General features: G+C 31.5%; 2 protein-coding genes and 1 non-coding gene across 4 annotated transcripts in view; 1 reads left to right on the top strand and 2 right to left on the bottom strand.

Annotated features, from left to right (window-relative positions):
* The window catches only part of LOC148622071 (uncharacterized), a 30,288-nt gene that overhangs the window by 4,498 nt on the left and 3,376 nt on the right, over positions 1-22,414 (bottom strand). For both annotated transcript variants that reach the window (XM_088571586.1, XM_088571587.1), the window contains exons 3-21: positions 22,199-22,352; positions 21,209-21,345; positions 19,520-19,679; positions 18,127-18,254; positions 17,460-17,601; positions 15,417-15,550; positions 12,172-12,295; positions 11,282-11,427; positions 10,474-10,597; positions 8,856-8,989; positions 8,264-8,417; positions 7,607-7,808; positions 6,825-6,967; positions 4,556-4,771; positions 3,467-3,693; positions 2,814-3,045; positions 1,869-2,142; positions 906-1,165; positions 378-615 (exon numbers count right to left, since the gene is read on the bottom strand). In XM_088571586.1, coding sequence (XP_088427712.1) covers positions 378-615; positions 906-1,165; positions 1,869-2,142; positions 2,814-3,045; positions 3,467-3,693; positions 4,556-4,771; positions 6,825-6,967; positions 7,607-7,808; positions 8,264-8,417; positions 8,856-8,989; positions 10,474-10,597; positions 11,282-11,427; positions 12,172-12,295; positions 15,417-15,550; positions 17,460-17,601; positions 18,127-18,254; positions 19,520-19,679; positions 21,209-21,345; positions 22,199-22,352 — 3,329 coding nt within the window. The remainder of the gene's footprint in view (positions 1-377; positions 616-905; positions 1,166-1,868; positions 2,143-2,813; positions 3,046-3,466; positions 3,694-4,555; positions 4,772-6,824; positions 6,968-7,606; positions 7,809-8,263; positions 8,418-8,855; positions 8,990-10,473; positions 10,598-11,281; positions 11,428-12,171; positions 12,296-15,416; positions 15,551-17,459; positions 17,602-18,126; positions 18,255-19,519; positions 19,680-21,208; positions 21,346-22,198; positions 22,353-22,414) is intronic.
* Positions 9,846-9,968, top strand: LOC148622073 (U6atac minor spliceosomal RNA). The gene has a single exon (XR_015921280.1). It is a non-coding gene; the product is annotated as a U6atac minor spliceosomal RNA (small nuclear RNA).
* On the bottom strand, positions 13,838-15,388 carry LOC148622072 (uncharacterized). The gene has a single exon (XM_088573849.1). It carries the CDS (start codon positions 15,386-15,388, stop codon positions 13,838-13,840), a length of 1,551 nt encoding a protein of 516 aa, XP_088429975.1.

Genomic DNA, 22,414 nt, shown 5'->3' with positions numbered 1-22,414 from the left:
CTACAACAGAGACAAAACAAGTCATATTCCAAATCTTAAAAAAAAAATTTTGTTCAAAATTTCTATTTTTTTAATAGATTCTACAAATTTTATTGTCTCAAATTTGTTTCTACTAGAATAATGCTAAGAATAATGTAAAAAGCAGCAAGAGACCTTGCTCCATCCTTTCTAGGTATGGCAAAACTATCATATTAAATACCAATAAAGTAGATAAATATCATTTTTTCATTTACATGTTATACATTTTACCATTGATTGGTAACATAAAGAATTCATTTATTAATTTTTTGTCATACTGTCAGTCATTCCAGATTTAAATGATTTTATGGTAACTACATTTAAAGTATAGATGTATGAATTATACAATAAAATCTCACTGTCATCAATTAGATTCTCATCAGGTTTGATATTATAACAATTCAGCTGCATCAACATTTCCTGAAACTTGGCGACAGGCCAAATTCTATCATCTTCAGTTTCTTCTCCCGCTCGCTGGAAAAACCTTACAAAGAGGTACTCGCTAAATATAGGTCCCATAGATCCTTTTGGTGGCCAGCTCATTTTCTCCATCAGAAGTGGTATCATAGGTTTACCCAGGTTCACTGACAGGTTTACCTGAAATTAATTTATATAACAACATATTGATAATTAATTACGAAGATTCACTGTGATGGATTCAGTTCAGAAGTCAGAGTACTAATTCTGTATAATATGAATAGATTCAAACTCTTCTAAAGTGTATAAAATTTATTTTAAGTTTTGATATTGCAATTCAAAAAAGATGGTCTAATAGACTCTACAATCACTTGTCTTAACACATTCAATAACAAACAATAATTGGATTGGACCCTTTGAAGAGTTGGCCTTCTCAAAGATCCTCACTAAAGGGTAATTTAAATCTTTACCTCTCTGTTACAATTTGGAGAAGCAGCATATTTTTCGGAGACACAACAAATGATAACTTTAGCTCCTCTGATGCCATTGTCAATCTTCTCAAATAATTTATCGCCTCCTCCCATCTGTCCAATATCCATCCAACATTCATATCCTGCCATGTGTAAATGATTCCGTATCAGTTTGACCTCATTCTGGTGACCCCACTGGTAACTTAAGAACACAGGAGGAGGAGAAGGATAATCAACTTCCTCATCTTCTACTACATCAGCTGTGGAAATATGAATGCAATGATACATTAAAGGAAAAATAACATATTTCTAATATATATCATACATAGACTAGGAACAAAATATTTTTGACAACATGATGTAAAGACTTAATGTAGGAAACTTGTTAAAAATACCTGTGAATGTCTTTCCCTTCTATCAGAATCATTGAAAGCAAATACAGTCCTTTTACAGAAAATGTAGTTTCAAAGTATTTATAGTAATATTTGTCAAATTGACACATTATCACAACAGTAACACTAATGTGCAATGCTTACTACTAAGTAAGGAATTAGTAAATGTGTTCTAGTGTACGCAGTTGGAGAAAGTACAGGACTTAACATTCAACTAAAGAGAGGAGGATAAAAAGTCATGAAGTAGAACAATCAGGTATATCCATTAACATTTACAAATAAATTACTTATACCAACACTTCAGAGTGAAATAAATTTTCTTCCCTTACTAAGTGATTTGTTTTTAACTGGCATGCTTATTTCCACTAATCTTTTAAGACATGTTATCTCTGGATTCAGGTGGTCACCTAGACAGGTTTAATTTTATCTTTATACCAGTTTTTCCCTGTATAGAAAACTCAAAATTATGCATGCTGCATATATATCACCACTTAATCTTGTCTTGACTTTGACAATCTCAAAATTTTGCCAAAACATTTTCAAATTAAACCTGAACAAATAAAAATCTTACCCACAGCTTTCATAGCATTTTCCACAATAGCAGCTCCATCAAGTCTGTTCATTTCCTGTAGAGCAGTTAGCACAGCAAAGTTTGCCTCCCTTGTTTTATGTGTAGCATACCATTCACTGAGTACTGCCATACAGGGATCATGTTGGGATGCCCATGCTCGAATATCATCGTTACTGTATCCCAAACGCTGAGCTAAAAGTCTCCAATCATGTTCAGATTTGGGGTTCATTAATTTAGTAAGATCTCTTGACCATCTTGGTGCATTTGTCATGGTCTGAAATAAGGAGTTTGAATGGTAAAGTATTTCTTTTATGACATGAAACCCTGTTTCTTTAATCAAAGTTATCCTTGTAAATTATTATCTTAATAATTCAAATCTTTCAACTTACATCTTTTTATATAAGCAACAGATGATGCACCTATCATCTATCATTCACAAAAAACTTTTTCATTCTGTTAATTTAACAAAAAATATCAATAAAGAAATACATAAGTATCCATTTAATCAGGTTTGGCTATTCTGATTTTAGTGACTTGTTTTCTGTCTTCTAAATCCTTAGAATTGTTTCATGTTGATATCATATTAAGAACAACTACATGTGTCTGAGTAACACAAATGTCCCCTACATTAATGGAGGTATGTAAAACTTGAAATGTGAAAGTCATCTAAATATCGACAAGAAAAAAGTCCAGAAAGGTGTTTAAATAAGATACATGTATTTTCAAAGTCCATGGACAAAAAGAAACATAAGGATATAACCAGACACCAAAATTCAACACAATATTATAACAATTTGTGTTCAGAAAAAAAATCCAGAAAATACACTGTTTGTTGCAGAATGAAAATATGGAATAGTGAATGGATGATGAAATGAAGGAAGGACTGAAAAGGATTTAAACAATATGCTTATGCTAATTTTAAGAGGGGTGTAAAAACAAACTAACCTTCATGTCAACTTCCTCAACTTTGATTTTAGTTTCCTCTATATCTTTCTCAGCTAGGTCAACTCTTTGTTGTACTGTATCTAGACCCTCTCCTAACTCCTGGATATCTGCACCCTGTTGTTCCACCTGGGTAGACAATACAGCAACAGTTTCCTCATTTCCTGTCAGCCTTTGGTCTATCTTATCTACTGCGATGTTGGTATCTTTCACATCCTGTTCTACAGTTTCCAAACTGTAAAAAAAAATCATCAGTATTAATAAAGTTACAGAATAAAGCAACAAATGTAAGTTACAGCTTAACATATACATGAAGATACAAGTTTACCATCTCCCATCTGATCTTCTACCTCCCTACTTTCTTCCTTCTGTTTGACCAATTTATGAAACGCTTGTAACACTCTTGTGAAGATGTAATATTTTGTGGACATGTAACCATTATTTGCCAGTAATGTCACTATTCCTCACCTTTTCATTGAGAAATCACTATGAGAAATATCAATTATTTTTATTCTTCCTTCTATAGTCTACTTGATCTGTTCCAGTCCTACATTCTCTACTATAATTGATTTTTATCTGTCTATTTTTGTTGTTGTTGGAATTTGATTCTTACTTAACCTCTGATATATTTTTCCATCTGATATTCTACTTCCTACCTTCTTCCTTCTATTTGATCTATCAGTGCAGCGAATCCTTGTTGAACATTTGTACTCTGTTCTGTATCACGTCTCTGTATCAAATATTCCTTGTGTGGACTGAACATATCTGGTCCATATCTTATACACAGATCTCGTAAGGCTGTTAGTGTTACAGCATATCTAGTCTCATCATTAGCTATCTTCAGCACATTCATTAGGTAGTCAAACACAGGTTGTTTAAATTTCTGAACAAAAATATCACAAATAAAAACAATCAAAGATAGAAAGTGTTCGACACAAATGTAACAATCTTGTGTTATAATTCCCATCAATTGTGTAATATATGAACTTATGAGTCATGTAAGTCTCATCATGTGATCCCATGAACTCATGAAAATGGGTACCAAACTCCTATTCAAAACCTTTGTGTAAATAAAAAGATAATAAATAAAGCTTAACCTATTTATATACCACAAAGAGTTAAATAATACCATAAAATATGATTTTCTGATAACTATGCATTGTAATGTGGTACCTACCTATAAGTAGTTAACTAAATGACAATCAGTCTTCAGTTTGAAATCTTTCAACAGCAGGTCAAGAAATAGATCGAGAAGGAGATTTACAAGCCCTATTTACAGGTTTTAAACTTTACCAGTTTAAAAAAAAATGAGTTTTTTTATGGACAAGCTACAGCAGGCATTTAGTTTTCAGGATGGATTTACAGTTAAATATGAACCAGTACAATATTTTCTACATTGTACAATAAACTGTTAATAACCATTTTATTACATGTATATAAAGCTAACATACAAGAAAAAAGTACATTAGGTGCTGATATACAATGTCACTTATAAGCAATTTTTATATATCCAATATAAGAATCATATGAATAATTCTGGACATTAGTAACTAAGATATTAGCTCACATTAACTTTCCAGTAGCACTTTTTGGGAATGGAAGGCATGACCACATGCCTTAAATCTAACTATTTTGTTGGTTCAGAAATGTACCTGTGTTTTGTTCTAAGACATTCCACATTTTTTTGGATTTATTTGCAAAACTGACCATGGGTTTAATTATTTGAATGTAGCTTTATTACATACCTCGTTATTTTTTGCCACATTGACAATGGCCAAGTTTGCCCAGTGTTGTTCCATCTTTGATATTGACTTGTCATTCAGAATTGTGTCAATGTAAGGCTCAAAGTACTCTGGATGGACTGTGGTACCAAAATGTACTATCATCAGAATCTGGGGTTTACAGTTAGGTTTGTTGTAGTAATCCGTCATAAAAAATTCCATTACTTTGGCTGTTACAACCTAAGAAGAAATTTGAAAAAAAAAATAAAAATTATTTGCATTCTTATAAAAAAATTTCACCAATAAACAACTACATGAACCAAACATCTGTTTTTTTATTTTTTAATTAAATGTTCAGTCAAACCTGTTTATAAAAAGAAAAGACAATAGAAGTTTGGTCCATAAATTACATTCTAGCAGTAAGTTGACCTCTATATAGAGAAACACTGTAAAAAATTACCTCTGCACAAAACAAAAAAAAAACAGGTAAAAGTTGCCTCTGTATGAAGAACCACTCTTAAAAGTGACCTATGTATAAAGAACCACTTCAATTGGTAGTCGTTGTACAGAGAACCACTGTTAAAAGTGACCTCTGTATTTAAAAAAAAACTTTTAAAGTAAACTCTGTATAAAAGAAACCCCTGTTAAAAGTGACTAATGTATAATGTACCAAAAAGTGGCTTTTGTACAGAGAACCACTATTTAAAGTGTTCTCTGTATTAAAAAACACTTTAACAAGTGACTTCAGTATATAAGAACCACTTCTAAAAGTGACCTCTATAAAGGAACTACTTCTAAAAGTGGATTTTATACATAGAACCACTGTTCAACTACACAAACTTTTTGTATCAAGCTAGAACTCTAACAAATAGGGTTCTGGAACAGGGTTATGTTGCTACAAGATTGAATTCATCACTACAGAAGTTTAATGGTCATCATCATGAACTTGTGGATCGTTACGGTGTATCCATCTGCACCATGAAAACTGATTAATTCAACAGGTCATAGTTTTCCTTTCCCCGTTCGTCTACCCCCAAACTTGACTTTTTATGAACAACTCGGCGGTTGTTTCTAGAAAAGCAGAGGACGCTTACCCTACTGGTGCACCTGGTCCATGCTCCCAGATTTTACTGGAGTCCTAGTTGCTCATTTGCTTTTGTTAATATGTATGTATGATTTTATTTACTTTATGTTCTTTGTTGTGTATGTCTGTTTTCCATGTCTGGTCTTTGTCCCTGGATTACATTCTTTTGATTACCGCTATAAACTTGGTCCCCTTGATTACTCTTTAAGAACCACATCTAAAAGCAGCCTTTGTACAGAGAACCACTGTTACACTCCTTGAGACGTTTAGGTTTCCAGCACGCACAATACCTAAATGCATGCTAAATGCTCACCAAACACACCATAAACAAACGCTTCTATTGTGTGTTTAAGTGCATGATATATGAATGCTCATAGTGTGCGTTTAAACACACAATAGACAAACGATATAAAAATAAAAATATTGACAAATAATAGCGAAAAATATAAAAATAACTGTTGAATCAAGGAAAAAATCAGAGTACAAAAATAAACGAACACTTCTATCGTGTGTTTAAACAAACGCTCATATCCTGCATATAAATGAATGCTTCAATTATGCATTTAAATGAACGCTCCTAGCGTGCCTTTAAACAAACACTTCTATCGTGCCTTTAGTGTGCGTTTATCGTGCAGTTAAACGAGCGCAAAACGATGTGTAAACGCACCATAAACATTGCACTAACACTAAAATGGAAAATGTGAACACTTCAAGGAGTGTATAAGTCACCTCTGTATTTAGAACCACTTTTTAAAGTGTCCTCTGTATAACAGGACCACTGTTAAGAGAGACTTCTTTATAAAGAACCACTGTTTATAGTGACCTCTGTATTACTGTTCAAATCAAACTGTAAAAAGAGACACTTTTTAAAGAGACTTCAGCTCTGTATTTAAAAATAATTACTTATCAAAGTGTCCTTTTTGTCTTCCCTAATTATGATATTATATACTCCCCTGTCTATAACACTCAAATCTAGAAATCTAGGATCAAACTCCCCATAAAAAACTATGTCAAAGAAATAATATGTAGTTATTAGAACATGATTGGACTCAACTAAAATACCATTTCCTAGAATGAATATTTAATCAAAGGCACAACCACAATGTCCAACTCCCTTTATCTGACTATGGTTTCCATAGATATTGATACTGATCTATGGGCATTAGAAAAGAGGATGCCATCAGAACAGAATTCCTATGATTTTATTACCTCAGGATGTTTCTCTGCCATTGTGTAGAATGTTGTAACATGACTTGAACAATTTTCAGAATCCTTTTTACAAGCAGTGAGGAAATCATCCATTTTTCTTTTTACAGGTTCAGGATTTAGAACAAGAATCCTAGGGAAAATACCTAAAAGTAATCATATCATAAATATTAAAAAGTGTCCCTAGGAATCATAATAAAACAGAATGGAAACACGAAATTCTGAATGTTTTGTAAATGTCTTTTTTTTCTAAAAAAAGAAAAGTTTATGCAACTGACATCATTTCCCATAAGTTACTGTATTCTATGAAGCAATAAGTTATAATCATACCAGTATATAATTTACCCATAAATGATACTCAAAAAGTAGCTATTTAAATATTACCTTGAACATTAGAACAAATATACAGTACATACAACGTTTTTAATCTATCTGCTAGAGGTTTATCATACAACAGACCTACATCCGTTTTTTAAAAAGACAAACCAATTTCAGTTTTGGACAAATATTTACAAGGCACTTACACAAACCAATAAATCCATCAAAAATTTATTTTGAACCCAGTTTAAGAAGAGAACTGAATGGATTGTAATTGCAATGAGAAAAAGCATCTTTTTAATTGTTAATCACATTTTTCCCCACATCAACAAATTCACAAAAATAAATGAAGACAATAATTACATCTAAGAAACTGTTGTTAATATTTTTCCAGTTGCATGTAATAAAATATTGTATAACAAAGGAGTTGCACATAATATATATATAAAGGAACTCTGTATACAAACTCAAAAGTTCTGATGGCTGATCCTCAATATACCAATCTATCAGAGGATCAAGTATTTCCACCATAATTTCAGGACTGAGTGCTCCAGCAATAGTTAAAGAATCACGAGCAGCCTTTTGAAGAAATTCTTCATCAGAATTTCTAAACTTTAAAATTTTCTTCAAAACAGGTATGACTAATCTTCCTGTCCCTTTAGAACAATGCTAGGAAAATATGAAGTAAATTATGTATTAAGTAAGATAATAGATAAGATAATAGATAATCAAGTAATGAACAGTATCGCACTCATTTAAGTTGTGACAAAAATAAACAAAGAGTTCCCCCACTCGTACAGAAAATTGATATCGGACAGCATCCTAAATTGCTTAAAACACATGCCTCATCTATATTTAAGACACAACCAAATTTGAAATGACTCCATATAATAGCAGCAGAGATAATTGCAAAGAAATTTGGATGGACGGACAGACAGACAGACAAGGTGATTCCAACATACCATCCATTCAATATAAGGAGGGGGGGATAAATTACAAGTGCATTTAAACTGAAATCAATCAAGTGTTGATTTCTTTTACATAAAAATTCTTTTATAGATACTGCATGGTAGGTAAGTTTCTGTTTCTTGTGCAAAAAACGTAACTAATAATTAAAATCATACCATGGTGATGAAAATAGCAGCATGAGCAATAAGCAATGCAAATAAAGTTTCTTGTCCATCTTCCACATTGATGAATTCTCTGTCATCGTCCATTGAATAATCTAATATCTTCATAACAACCTCATTAACTTCGTTTGGAATTTCTTCTGAATTGCTGAAATAACTCACAGTAATTAAATTATGAATATTTAATGTTTGTAATTACTGTCAATTTGGTGATGAAAGCTCCATGTTTCACTGAACCTAAAGCATATAACTGTGAAGACATTTATAATGTTGGCTAAAGTTATTTTACATGACATCTTTATACAGTTATAATGAACTCCAGTAGTTTATTTGTGTATCTTATAAACTTATTTCGACTTTCTGTCCCGAGTATAATATACACTTTCTCAATTAAACTTTCATTAATTTTTACAGTCCTAACAATTACTCCAACGCTGATTTAAAGTGAAATCATTTCAGTATCTGATTTTGATTATTATAAATTCTCTGAAGTTTTTGCCAGAATAAACAGAACGTCACACATTTTTAATTAAAACAAAACAATGACTTTATCAAAAAATACATGTAATATTTTTACAACTCTTACTTGTATGGTTCAAAACATAAATCAAACAAATGCAGGCCATTCATTCGCACAGTGATATCTAACCATGGGTAATCCTCATCCATTAACAATGGCTCAAATCTCTTTGCAATCTCGGGAACAACCTCAGTACATTTCTACAAAAAAAGAATAAAATCATTTTTTTATTGACATTGCCCAGTCTAACTTTAAAAATCTTGACAGTGTTTGTATTCAAAACATGTATTAAACTTAATAAGAGTAAAACTCATGAACCTTTGTTTTCAAAGTGCACATGCAATCATGAACTTATTATAAAGGGTTTAACAAAGTATGAATTCATGTGAAGGCAGGAAAAGAGGTATACCAATCAACAATGTCTATATGTTTTATAAAAATAAAGAGGACAAAAAATATTTTTGCTTCCATAATGAGATTTTAATGAGTCTTTATTCAAACTGCACATTGTAAAAAGTACTGTCCACAAATAAAGTTAAAAAGGAAGTTCTGACAGCAAAAATTATAGTTTTTTTAGAATTAAAATTTGTATTCATTTTTGAAACATAAAACAAATTCCTTCAAGATTGGACAATCATATTTAGAATTATTGGACAGGAACTAAAGTTTTATTGGTCTGTGCAGAGATTTAAAACCAAAAAAAATCTTAAGATATTAAAGAAGTACAGTACATTCAACTGACAAGACCATAAACAGAAAACTGATCTATGTAAATATGCAACTACAATAAGAAATCTCATAAAAACAACTCTCAAGTTATTATCTCCCTTGATTTAAATCCTATCATTGTAACTCATAAACAATTCAACAATTAATTAGCTTGCAAATTTAATAGTATTATGATAAACAGATTATAATCTATCATATAATACTAATAAAATACTTATTGAAAATAATTTGTGCATTTTTTAGTTGAATAACTTTAAATTCAAAACCTCAACAAAAACAGTTTTCAAACCTCAGCAGTATATATATCAATAGCTTCCTCAAATGAATGTGTTGTTAGAAAGGAGAGAAGGTTAGCACTCCCCTAGATAAGGACGGAACTGACCCCAGGGTCAATACAACACATATAAGGCACTTGCCTCCCTACTTAGGAAGCAAGCACTTATTTTTTTTTAATTAGTGTGGTTAATGAAGAAATATCATAACACATTGTGAGAAAAAACAGAACTAGCATTTTTCTGGTATTTTTTTATATAGGTTTTTTCTCCTCTTGATAGTTCTATTAGAACAAACAAATACAAATAGGATAATTAATTGGGAAGAGTAAATAACCAAAATATGATCACAAGGGCCATAAAATGCCAAAAATTAATGAGCATGCAGAACTGTTTTGTCTTCCTGTGTTCTTGGTTCAAGTGATTATATTTTGGTTATTCAAGATAACCAATTAATTATACCATGTATTACATAGATTATCTCCATAATTTACTGATATTTTCAACGTAAATTTTTAATTTTGTGAACAACGGATTGATATTCTTCTGTTGACATTTTGGGGGCAGAAAGTCCAAGAGTGAAATTACCATGTTCATTTCACAGGGTGAATTATTGACTTCTTTTTACACAGGGCACATTCAATAAATAACTGCTACCTATAATAATAATACTATATATTCACCTCAAAATCTATTTTTCCAATGTATCTATCTACCATATTGTTGTTTTCAACTATTTTCTTCTCCATGTGGCTCATTGTCATTCTTCCTATCTCTGGCATGATCAGATGTTCTAGTTTAACTATCCTATAAAATAAAACAACAAAAAATGCTGAAAATAATGTGATACTTCAAAAATATTTTCTGGCATATTGCTAACGCATTTGCTTTTTTTATTTTTTTGTATTTCAATATAGTAATGCAAATGAGACTTGATGTCAAAAGATGACAAAACATTTCATCAACAAACCCCCAGATTGTATGAATTATAAAGTACAGAAGTACTATAACCAATACACATCATTATTCCTATAGCATCTAATCTAGTTCCCTCGTCAATATCCCTAGGATCGCAAAAATATAGACTCAGGTCACCTGTGATGGATATGCACAATATATGAGTAAACTGCCGCTTATGAAATAAAATATAAACAAAGATGAAATTATCTTAATTAATTTATTTATTGTGCATTTGTATTGGAAGATGATAAAAATATTTAAACAGATTTTTTTTTTAATTTGAATATTAGAACGTATAAAGTAAATAAAATAACGTCATATTCGCTTAGCCAATCAAAAGACAGAAGAAGTCACTGGCAACCCGAGGTTATATTTGAGAGAAACTAATGGAACGAAAATATTACAGAGACTTCCAGGTTACTATAGCATGATGCATTTCTAAGTTGTGTATCTTAATGAACAATCCCTACATAATTGTAAGAGCAAAGTCAAGTCTAAGACATATCATTCAATTACAGACTAAACTCTTACTGTAACATTTCAATAAGTTCTTTAATTACTTCCCCACAGTTGGAAGCACAATCCTTGACTTGCCAAAAGTCATCACATGTATCTTCTGTTGGCAAGTCTAATCTATCTACCACAGCTATCCAGGCCTTGGCTTCATCAATGTTATCCTAAAGAAAAAACTATTCTGTAAACCTTGTTGTAGTGACAGCTAGGAGTTAAGATCACTTAGAAATCAAACATTATACTGTAAACTTATTAATTTTCACAATTGCAAATTTTCGCAGACACATTCGCAGGTATCAATTTTCATCGTATCAAAAAAGAGACATTATACAGTGTTAAAAATAAATTTTGTGGGTCAATTTTTCTTGGGCTTATCTGTCCATCACAAAAATTGATATGCTACCAGTATTTATCCATCTACATGTACTTATATTATCATACATACATGTTGACATGACCAATTTATGACTTTATATTGATATTTAAGCCACTCAGGTACCCATACCAAGGCCTGGCATGCTCTGTAAAGGTCTTGATATTGATCCTTTTGTGGTAAGTTAACACTTCACAAGGTAGGGCTTGGGTAGAACAAAAGTTTTCTCATGGAACCATATATTGGACATGCTCCATGCAAGCTCATCAGCTATCCCAAAGTTACCACAAAAGGGTCTGTTGCTTGAACAAACTCTTGCACAAATGGATGCATGAAGTTCAGTATATAACACAAATCCACAGGCAGGTTTTGGAAGAATTTGATGCAGTTGAATTAAAAATTATAAAAGCAGGATCTTACAATAAGACACAAGCTCTGGAAAGGACTTAATTTTTTTTACTTAAAGATTGGGAAAAGAAATACCATTATCCAAGCAGGGATGTTTCACCCAGATATATAGTTATCTCTCATTTACCTTCCAGTTCCACATTCTTCTTAACTTTTTCTCTTCAACGATATGTTTGACTCGTCCAAGTATACTTTTATCTGGTATGGCCAACATACCTCTTACCAATGGAAACCAGTACTTCTCGTCTCCTCTACAATCACAGGAAAAACAACCTTTAAAAGTTTTCAATTACAGGACTCTAAATCACAACTCTCTAAAGTTTTCAATTACAGGACTCATTCTTGCAGATACTATATGATATAAACATTTTTTAGATTTTTTAATATAATTCTTTCTTTCGTTTCTCCTTGCTATGGGTATTTGTTCTGGAACATGTCTTAATTGTTCGGCAATTTAGTTGTTTCAAGAGTCATTTTTCATACACTGAACCTATCTCCTTCACAGACCTATCACTGCTTTTTGATTTATTATGTAACACTCCGCAAGTTTATAAGTTCTGCTATATAGGATGTGAAAAATTCATGAGACAGAAGCACTACCCTCCAGGTGTACCATGTTAACAAAATGGTATTATAGTTATAATATTGTTTGTAGTGTTCTTTTAATCAAAGTGAAAATACAATCTGCATTTTTACCCATTTTGGTCAAAGAAATATGTATACAATATAAGAGTATTACAGAAAAATATAGAAAGTATTTGTATGAGGCTAAGGAAGGGGAAGTAACTGCAAGGCTCTGCCGAGCAGTTACTCCCCTTCTGAGCCATTCTGACACTCATTATTTGCCCTTTAATGACTCATTGCAGGATAAATGTTTATTATTATATAGATGGCAGTGATTTACCAAATGTTTCAAGAGAAAAAAATATTGATATTTCACACTGTTAGATAAATTCTGAAATTTCACTCTCACACTTTCTCCTGCCAAAAACATCACTACACAAATATCAATCTGCTGTTCATAAAATTATAATGAAAATACCAACGAATAATGGAGGAAATCTTTATAATAAATAGGATAATCAATTGGTTATCGTGAATAACCAAACCATGATCTCGTCTGAATATAGCTGAAATATTGCTGCTCGGACGTTAAATCCCAACTAACAAACAAACGAACCATGATCACCCATGTCAAGAACACATGAAGATTTAACTCATGCGTGGAATGAGTGATCATATTTTGGTTATTCACTATTTCCAATTAATTATCCTATTATTCTTACTAGGCAGGTCTGTATGTTTATTCTTACCTGGCAAGTCTGTATGTTTTTTTTTTTTTTACTTGGCAAGTTAGTATGTTTTTTTCTCTTACTAAGCAGGTATTTATGTAGCTTGCCTGACTATACAGACTTTTTGTATCACCCTATTTACAATCACCACAGAAGTTTTATGGTTGTCATCATGAACTGGTGGATTGTTACGGCGTATCCATCTGCATCGTGAAAACTGATTTGTTCAATGTGTCAGTTTTCTTTTCCTCTATCTTCTACCTGGCACTTGTCTTTTTATGAGAAACTTGGCGGGTGTTTCTAGAAAAGCAGAAGAGGCTTATACTACCGTTGCACCTGGTCCATGTTCCCAGTTTTTAGCGGAGTCAGAGTTGCTCATTTACTTTTGTTACTTTATAAGTATCATTTTGGTTATTTTATGTTCTTTGTCTGTTTTCCATGTCTGGTCGTTGTCCCTGGATTACATTCTTTTGATTCCTGCCAAAATCTTGGTTCCCTTGACTACACTTTGCCTTTACTTGGAAGGTTGGTATGTTTGTCTTTGGTTAGAAGGTTTGTACGTTTGTCTTGACTTGGAACATTGGTATGTTTGTCTTTAGTTAGAAGGTTTGTATGTTTGTCTTTAGTTAGAAGGTTTGTATGTTTGTCTTGACTTGGAACGTTGGTATGTTTGTCTTTACTTGGAAGGTTGGTATGTTTGTCTTTACTTAGAAGGTTTGTATGTTTGTCTTGACTTGGAATGTTGGTATGTTTGTCTTTACTTGGAAGGTTGGTATGTTTGTCTTTAGTTAGAAGGTTTGCATGTTTGTCTTGACTTGGAACGTTGGTATGTTTGTCTTTACTTAGAAGGTTTGTATGTTTGTCTTGACTTGGAAGGTTGGTATGTTTGTCTTTACTTAGAAGGTTTGTATGTTTGTCTTGACTTGGAAGGTTGGTATGTTTGTCTTGACTTGGAAGGTTGGTATGTTTGTCTTGACTTAGAAGGTTGGTATGTTTGTCTTTACTTAGAAGGTTTGTACATTTGTCTTGACTTGGAAGGTTGGTATGTTTGTCTTTACTTGAAAGGTTTGTATGTTTGTCTTCAGTTAGAATGTTTGTATGTTTGTCTTGACTTGGAAGGTTCGTATGTTTGTCTTGACTTGGAAGGTTGGTATGTTTGTCTTGACTTGGAAGGTTTGTATGTTTGTCTTTAGTTAGAAGGTTTGTATGTTTGTCTTGACTTAGAAGGTTGGTATGTTTGTCTTTACTTGAAAGGTTTGTATGTTTGTCTTTAGTTAGAATGTTTGTATGTTTGTCTTGACTTGGAAGGTTCGTATGTTTGTCTTGACTTGGAAGGTTGGTATGTTTGTCTTGACTTGGAAGGTTGGAATGTTTGTCTTGACTTGGAAGGTTGGTATGTTTGTCTTGACTTAGAAGGTTGGTATGTTTGTCTTTACTTGAAAGGTTTGTATGTTTGTCTTTAGTTAGAATGTTTGTATGTTTGTCTTGACTTGGAAGGTTCGTATGTTTGTCTTGACTTGGAAGGTTGGTATGTTTGTCTTGACTTGGAAGGTTTGTATGTTTGTCTTTAGTTAGAAGGTTTGTATGTTTGTCTTGACTTAGAAGGTTGGTATGTTTGTCTTTACTTGAAAGGTTTGTATGTTTGTCTTTAGTTAGAATGTTTGTATGTTTGTCTTGACTTGGAAGGTTCGTATGTTTGTCTTGACTTGGAAGGTTGGTATGTTTGTCTTGACTTGGAAGGTTTGTATGTTTGTCTTTAGTTAGAAGGTTTGTATGTTTGTCTTTAGTTAGAATATTTGTATGTTTGTCTTTAGTTAGAAGGTTTGTATGTTTGTCTTGACTTAGAAGGTTTGTATGTTTGTCTTTACTTGAAAGGTTTGTATGTTTATCTTTAGTTAGAATGTTTGTATGTTTGTCTTGACTTGGAAGGTTGGTATGTTTGTCTTGACTTGGAAGGTTTGTATGTTTGTCTTTACTTGGAAGGTTTGTATGTTTGTCTTTAGTTAGGTTTGAATGTTTGTCTTTACTTAGAAGGTTGGTATGTGTTTCCATACTTGCGAGTTTGAATAATTATTCTTACTTAGAAGGTTTGTAGGTATCCATCATATCAGAAATCATCCTATCTAAAACATTACACAGTAACATTTTATCCTTCATCTTCCCCAATACTTCTATCATATTGGTAGCCCAGGATTCAAACATCTTTGGATTTTTCTAAAAGTATAAATTCAAAGTAATTACAACACAAACTGTGATATAAGACTCAAACACTTCAGAGAAATCCTAGACAATCACGGATTTCATATTCTCTGACAAGTCTCCACTGAGTAAGTGACCATTGAAACCTTTTAAAATGGTGTCTGAAATTTACTAGTCTTTGATTCTTTTTCATAAAATTAACAAAATGCTCACCTGATTAAATTTTTGCCTTTCAAAGGTAATAACTCTAACAAGGAGATGTCCAACAATTTTGACTCACAAAGACTTAGGTAGGACTTATCATAAAGATCATTTCTTCAATTAAAAGTTGCTTTCTATCTATTATAGTTTTCAGCCAATATCTTGAAAACTGCTTCTTTCTATCTATTATAGTTTTCAAGATATCGGCTGAAAACTGCTAAAAACATCATTTTTCAACTTTCAAGGGCAAAAACTTTAACAAGGAGTCATTCCGACAACTTTGATCCAATGCAGACTTCTGTAGGCTTTATAATAAGGATCATTTTGGCAATTGAAAGAATTTGGATAAACTAACTGATTTGGATATGTATGCGAAAAACTTCTGTCTGTCATGTTCTATTTTTTGTGAAGACAGCCACGTTTTTCGATGGATCAAAAATCCCCACATCATTCTATTCAGGTTACCCTAAGGAAATTTCATACCAAGTTTGGTTCTAATTGGTCAAGTTATGTCAGAGGAGAAGATTTTTTAAAGAAAAAACATTAAAAGATCAAAAAAACATTAAAAAAGGATAATAACTCCAACATGGCTTAACAGATTAAAACAAATTTCACTAGACAGATCTTATCATACTGAACACTTTTAAGCAGTCAGAATTCGGCTTAACATAACAGTTATGGAGATACATGTGAAAAACTTCTGTCTGACCCATAAGTTCTATTATTTTTGTGTTTTATGTTTTCTGACCGACGAAAAATTTTGAAGGATTAGCTGTGCAGGAAATCCTTAAAAAATATTATGCCAACTTTTTATGAAATTTTGTTGCAATGGGTTTCATAGAGTTGTACACATGAAAAACGACAACAGAATTCTGTTTCAGGGGCCACAACTTCTACAACAGGCAACAAATCATTTTGAAAATTTCGGCAAAGGTCCATCTTCTGATGGTGAATAAACTCAAAAATCGAAACGGTCATTTTTGTGCAGGATACTCTATGGTACAATCATCTTAAGTTTCATCCAAATCCATTCAGTAGTTTCATAGGAGAAACTGCTATAACTACTACTATAGCCAGGTGAGCTAAAAATTAATTTTGTGATAAGTACACCAATTCAAAAGGCCATGCTTGCCACTATTCATTTGTATATACAAGACATAATAAAGCATTTTGTTGTGACCTAACAAACATCTGGTGTTTCATCTCACCTGTGGGTAAGATAAGAAAGTCTCTGTATGGCTAAAAATATGAATGTCCTTGTCTCAAAAGTGAGGAAATACTGTGAAGAGATATTTGTGTGTATCAATTGTGTTTTTTTCTTTTTTTTTTTTAAAAAAAAACCTTAATTAATGGGTTTTGTATAGACATCACAGTTTATATAGGATTATTTTTTTACCATTTGTTGGTATTTTTTTATTTTTGGCTAAATAAAACCATAATTATTTGTACCCCACATAAAATAGCTCTATTTCAGTATTGCAGTTTCAATGATTTCATGATGGAGTAATGTAAAAACATTTTATCATTACATCCCTAAACAGAGCTTCAAATCAAGTAGATTTCCCTACAGACCACACACCCTAAACTACTACTTTTTTAACAGTACTCTAACTATTGAACTAAATGATTAAAGATGATAAGTTTTTGCTATTAAAAGCTGGACTATTACTGTCATTGTCTGAAAACTAAAAAAAAAGAACTTAAAACCTTTAATTAAGCTCACCTCCAAAGCCTTTTTATCCAATTTATCAAATATATGTCTGAATGTACCTATGATTTTCTCCATCTCCTTGGCTTTTTTTGACAAACAAATGGATTTAAATAAACCCATCATTTCAGGAAATACTTCAATTAATTGGTCACTCCTGAAATAAGAGGATGTTTTACCAATTTTGCTTTCCAATGCAGTAAAAATCTGTGTATAGATATTCACAGTTTTGCATTAAAATTTTGGTAAAGGACCACAAATAGGTTTTTTGGAGTGGTCTAAGCTCAATTTGAAATAAAAAGACAGGATTACAATTCACTATGAAAAATAAAAACGTACAAACAAATTATCTCAATACAATAGTATAAAAATCATAAATGTCAGGACAGAAGTAAAGTGAAAAAAAATCCACGCCAAGTATATCTTAAACCAGGGGTAACATATATGATCAAGAAATTGTAAAGAAAATCGTTATCCAAAAAGAAATCGATAGACTTTTAATAGTCTTACAATTTATTACCTCAGTTTTGAAAAAATATGTTCTGACATGCAATAATTTGATTGGCAAAGAAAATAACATCAAAAACCAGACATCAGCCTTAACAGTATTTATCAAAATTAATGTAAAGTTCTTTGTTTTAAAGAGGCTAATTCATTGTAAAATATAAGGGCAACTACTCACTTTATTTCAACAAGATATTCTATATAGTCTTTAACCCTGAGTTGTCTACCCCTGGGAAAGTCAGGAGCCATAATAAAAGTGCCAATTTTCTCCATGTGTTGACTTAAGACTTTTGTATCAGGATAACCCTGTAAATTAGAAATAAATTAACCATATAGGCGATTGCAGCCTTATATCTTAAATACTGAATATTTTTCTTTTATCAATTTTCTTTGATAACCCATCATGAAAAATCTATAGCTCCTCCTTTTTTTACATTACATTATGTGCAAACAGGAAACATAAGTTACCATTCATCAAGAATTCTTTGTCATAAAATTTAATGTATAAAAAAAAAGAGTTTTTTTCCAATATCTGATAAATATAATTTATGGCTCTTTTGTAGAATATTTTCATGTCTCAGCTTTTAAAACGGGTTGAAAATAGAAGGTTTACAGAACACAGCTTGATATGACCATAAAAGTTGAACCTTGAACAGTTAGGCAAAAGTATGGACACACCATGCAAGATTGAAACAGTTCTGAATTTTGATTGCCATAAAATACAGAACTAGAATAAGACAGAATCAAAAGTCTCTTAAAGCTGCATTAGCTGTCATTTTCGTAATTTTTTGTTTCTGTTGAAATATGTCTTAATTTTGAATTATTTCTACTAAATTTTACTTTTTCTGTATAACTTTATTTGATATCCACAACTAAAATGCATTTAATACATGAAATAGGTGTCTGTATATTTATTTTCTTCCAAGACAAAAAATTGACCTAGATAAATTTGCAGGCATGTGACTTCTGGTGACCTTAATCCGCACATGTGCTATAAAGATCGCTTCTTTAATAACAAATCTAATTGCAAACGAAAGTAGTTATTCAACGGCAAGGAAGACCGACAAACATAAGCCGTAAAAGAAAAAGGTTCCAATGTAACTCAAGGATCCTTTTGAAATTTATGTATTGTGATATATAATGTGGCACAAATATGGTCATTATTTATTTGAAAACAAGACACATGCTTACCTGTGTATCCTTTATTGTTATTTTTTTACCAAGGTTAAAGTAAATTTAACCCAGGTGGACGTCATGTCGGTAATCTTCGGAAGTAATGGCGAAAAATAATTAGATCAGAGCTATCAATCTTCTCTGATTAAAAAACCGTTGTTTTCACAATATTCTGTAGGTATTACCGACATTTATTGCTTCAATTGTATTACTACAAACCTATTTCATTGAATCAGCAAAATTCGGTAGAATCAAAACTGAACAAATTTGGCAGCTAATGCAGCTTTAAGTTATTGTCTGAAAACCCCTACAGCAATGAAGACACTGACAATAATGACAGTATGATATCAATATATGATGGCAAGATTTTTGCAGTCATATAAAAACTCTTTTTGTACCTTAAATGGGTTTCTGTCATAGTGGTACCAAAACACATTGCCACAGTATTCTAGAGCTTCATGCAGCTCATCTGGCACATCACTGGTATGTAGCATATAAAATAGATAAAGATCTAAAAACACTGTCCATATGTGTTTATCTTTACTATCTTCTCTATCCCTGTAAAAAAAAAGGATTTCAAATCAAAACAATCCATCAATTCAACCCTTAGTAAGTCTATATCTAATGATTTAGAACATTTTTGTTTTGACTTTTCATAGCTAAACCTGTTGTCTAAACTATTTAACTGAAAATATGCTTGTGTTACCTATCCCCAGATTTTTACGAAAATGAAAATAAATCAAAACTAAATTCATTATTTTCACATTAACCTATCGCAACTTCTTTGTTTTAAAAGATAATTGAATAAAATCTTCAGTTTCCCATTTTTATGTCTTTTGAGTGTCTGCTACAATTATTTTAGATCATTTTATCAAAAGGGCAAAAAGTAGTTTGATAAAAAGGTAGAAAGGTCAGGAAAACTTGTTCCCCGCTGTGTGATAATTTTAATGATAAACTGGCTAATTAACAAGTTTCTTATATCTTTAATTATAAGTCTCTGACATATGATTTTGAAAAATTAGACACTTTTTATCAATTTGAATTTTCCCACCAATTTTACTTGATTAAAATCACTGTTATTCATTAATTAGTAAATATTAATGATAGAATGGAGATTTTTACTGATAAATGTGTTAAATGGAATAGGCTCAACACATATAAGTAGCAGTCTTTTAAAAAAAAAAAACAGACAGGAGGTGATTCACGCATGTCAAATCCCCATCAAATTCACTTTTATTTCTTATTCAGAATCAGTTACAGAACATATAACCAGTCATTATGTTATTCATTTGGGTGTTGTACTTTTGAGATAAAACTTATATCGATTGTACATAAAATTAGCACTTTGCAAGAGTTATCGTGCTTGATTTTGTTCAATTTGGTTGATTTTATTGGGAAATAAATGTATGATTATCTCAAAAGTACAGATCTGAATATGGAAAAGACAACTGTTATTTAAAAATATAGCATATGTAGACTGGAAAAGCATTGTTTGTTTGTTGGGTTTTTCTTCATCATGACACTGTCTGAATTTTATATGGACTGGTACTTAATACTTCTTGACACATTACTGCAAGAACTAAATTCCCTAAATGCAAATTTATTACTAAATATCTTTCATGGCCAAAAAGGAGTCCCTAAAATCTTCAGTTGATTTGAACACTAGATCTTAATTTTATTTGCAGAAATATTAGAATATCATTAAGCTGAATAATTGCCAGAAACATATTTACTTGATATAAAGGAGGTATTGAATGATATAAATGGAATTACATCCTATATATTTTTGTGTAGTGTTCAGAAATAGTAGGGAAGTTCCAGTGATGAACTGACAACATAAGGTATTTTGATCCAGAAGGATCAAAAACCAAAAAAACAGAACCAACTTATCTTCCTACATTGGAAGAGATTGGAATTCCATTCATCCATATTCCAATGTTAGGATGGTATATAGTCAGCAAATAGCTTACCAGTCAACCTCTGGCATTGCTAGATTAAACTATAACACAGCTTTGGCACCTTTTTTTGAACTTATTTCTCATGTTAAATTACATCAGCAGAATAATGTACCATAATATTTTACTGACCTGACAATATATTCCACGAGTCGAGACATGTAAGAATTCATTAGTCCACATAAGTCCTCCAAAGACATGTTTTCTTGGATAAATTCATGAGCCTTAAGTGCTGATGCATATTGCTCTAGTTTTTCACCTGTTAGACTCTAAAATACATAAAACAAAGGGGTATTTCACTTACTTTAGTTCCTGCTCCATAAACACTTTGAAAGGATACATGGAACCAGACATATTGGTGAATGATTAAGCACCATTACTGTGTTAATATGATATTATAAATGATTGTCCCTTTACTATTTTAAACTGAAGGCTTTTTCTTTTGATTTCCGCCAGAATCTTGGTTCCCTTGATTACTCTAATCAGATAATTATGTTATAACCATATATTTTTTCAAACCAATGATATTTTGATTTTTGTTTCTCTTGAAACATTTTTTAATCATGGTTCGTTCAAAGAATAACAACTCCCATGTATCATGTATGATATGAAAGCTGATGAGATTATTGAAGCATTTTCTGAAAAATTATTATTATTTCAAAAGGGGTTGTTATACATGCACGCTATTGTTAAAATAAACAAAAATAGCAAGCATTAATTAATGCCACTGTCATTTTTGGCAAAAACGTGACTTATCAGATTTTTCTCAAGCAGGTGTCAGTATTTTTTAATATCTAAAAATTCAAAGTCATTGTAATTCAAACTCAGTCACATTTTTGGGACAGTAAAAACATTGCAATAAGGCCAAAATAAAAAATTTCCTAGATTCTCATCCACTCCAGACCGGACTTTTTCACCCTCCCCAAAAAATTTTATTTTCCTATTTTTCCCAATTTTGGTCAATTTCTTCCCAATTGACAGCATTTTTCACTTTAATTGATAAAAAATAAAATTTGCCCTTCCGACCCTAATTTTGAAAAATGTTGGATGAGAATATAGGAATTTTTTTATGATGGCCTAATTTCCAAATTTGTGGTATTTTATAATCATTATATAAATTACCTTTAGGTATTTAGACATTTCTCCATATTCCTCAAGTTTCTCTATTGTTTCATAATGTGATGTACCTGGGGTTGTTCTAATTATAGCTACTAATAAATCAAATATACTATCTAATGCTTCAGATTCTGTTATTCTGTTATTATCTACTGCATAGCTGAAAAGATAATAAAGTAACAGATGAAAACTTGAAGTTTCATGCGATGTCATATTTGGTAT

This window comes from Perna viridis, chromosome 3 (assembly GCF_037379345.1).
Source record: "Perna viridis isolate PV_CMFRI_1.1 ecotype Kerala chromosome 3, ASM3737934v1, whole genome shotgun sequence".
In the NCBI taxonomy this organism is placed as follows: domain Eukaryota; kingdom Metazoa; phylum Mollusca; class Bivalvia; order Mytilida; family Mytilidae; genus Perna; species Perna viridis.
This window is presented reverse-complemented; position numbering and strand designations above follow the sequence as displayed.

What these genes read in the sequence shown, in the direction of transcription:
- LOC148622072 (XM_088573849.1), bottom strand. Translation starts at nt 15,388, where the DNA reads ATGGAAACACATACCAACCTTCTAAGTAAAGACAAACATTCAAACCTA.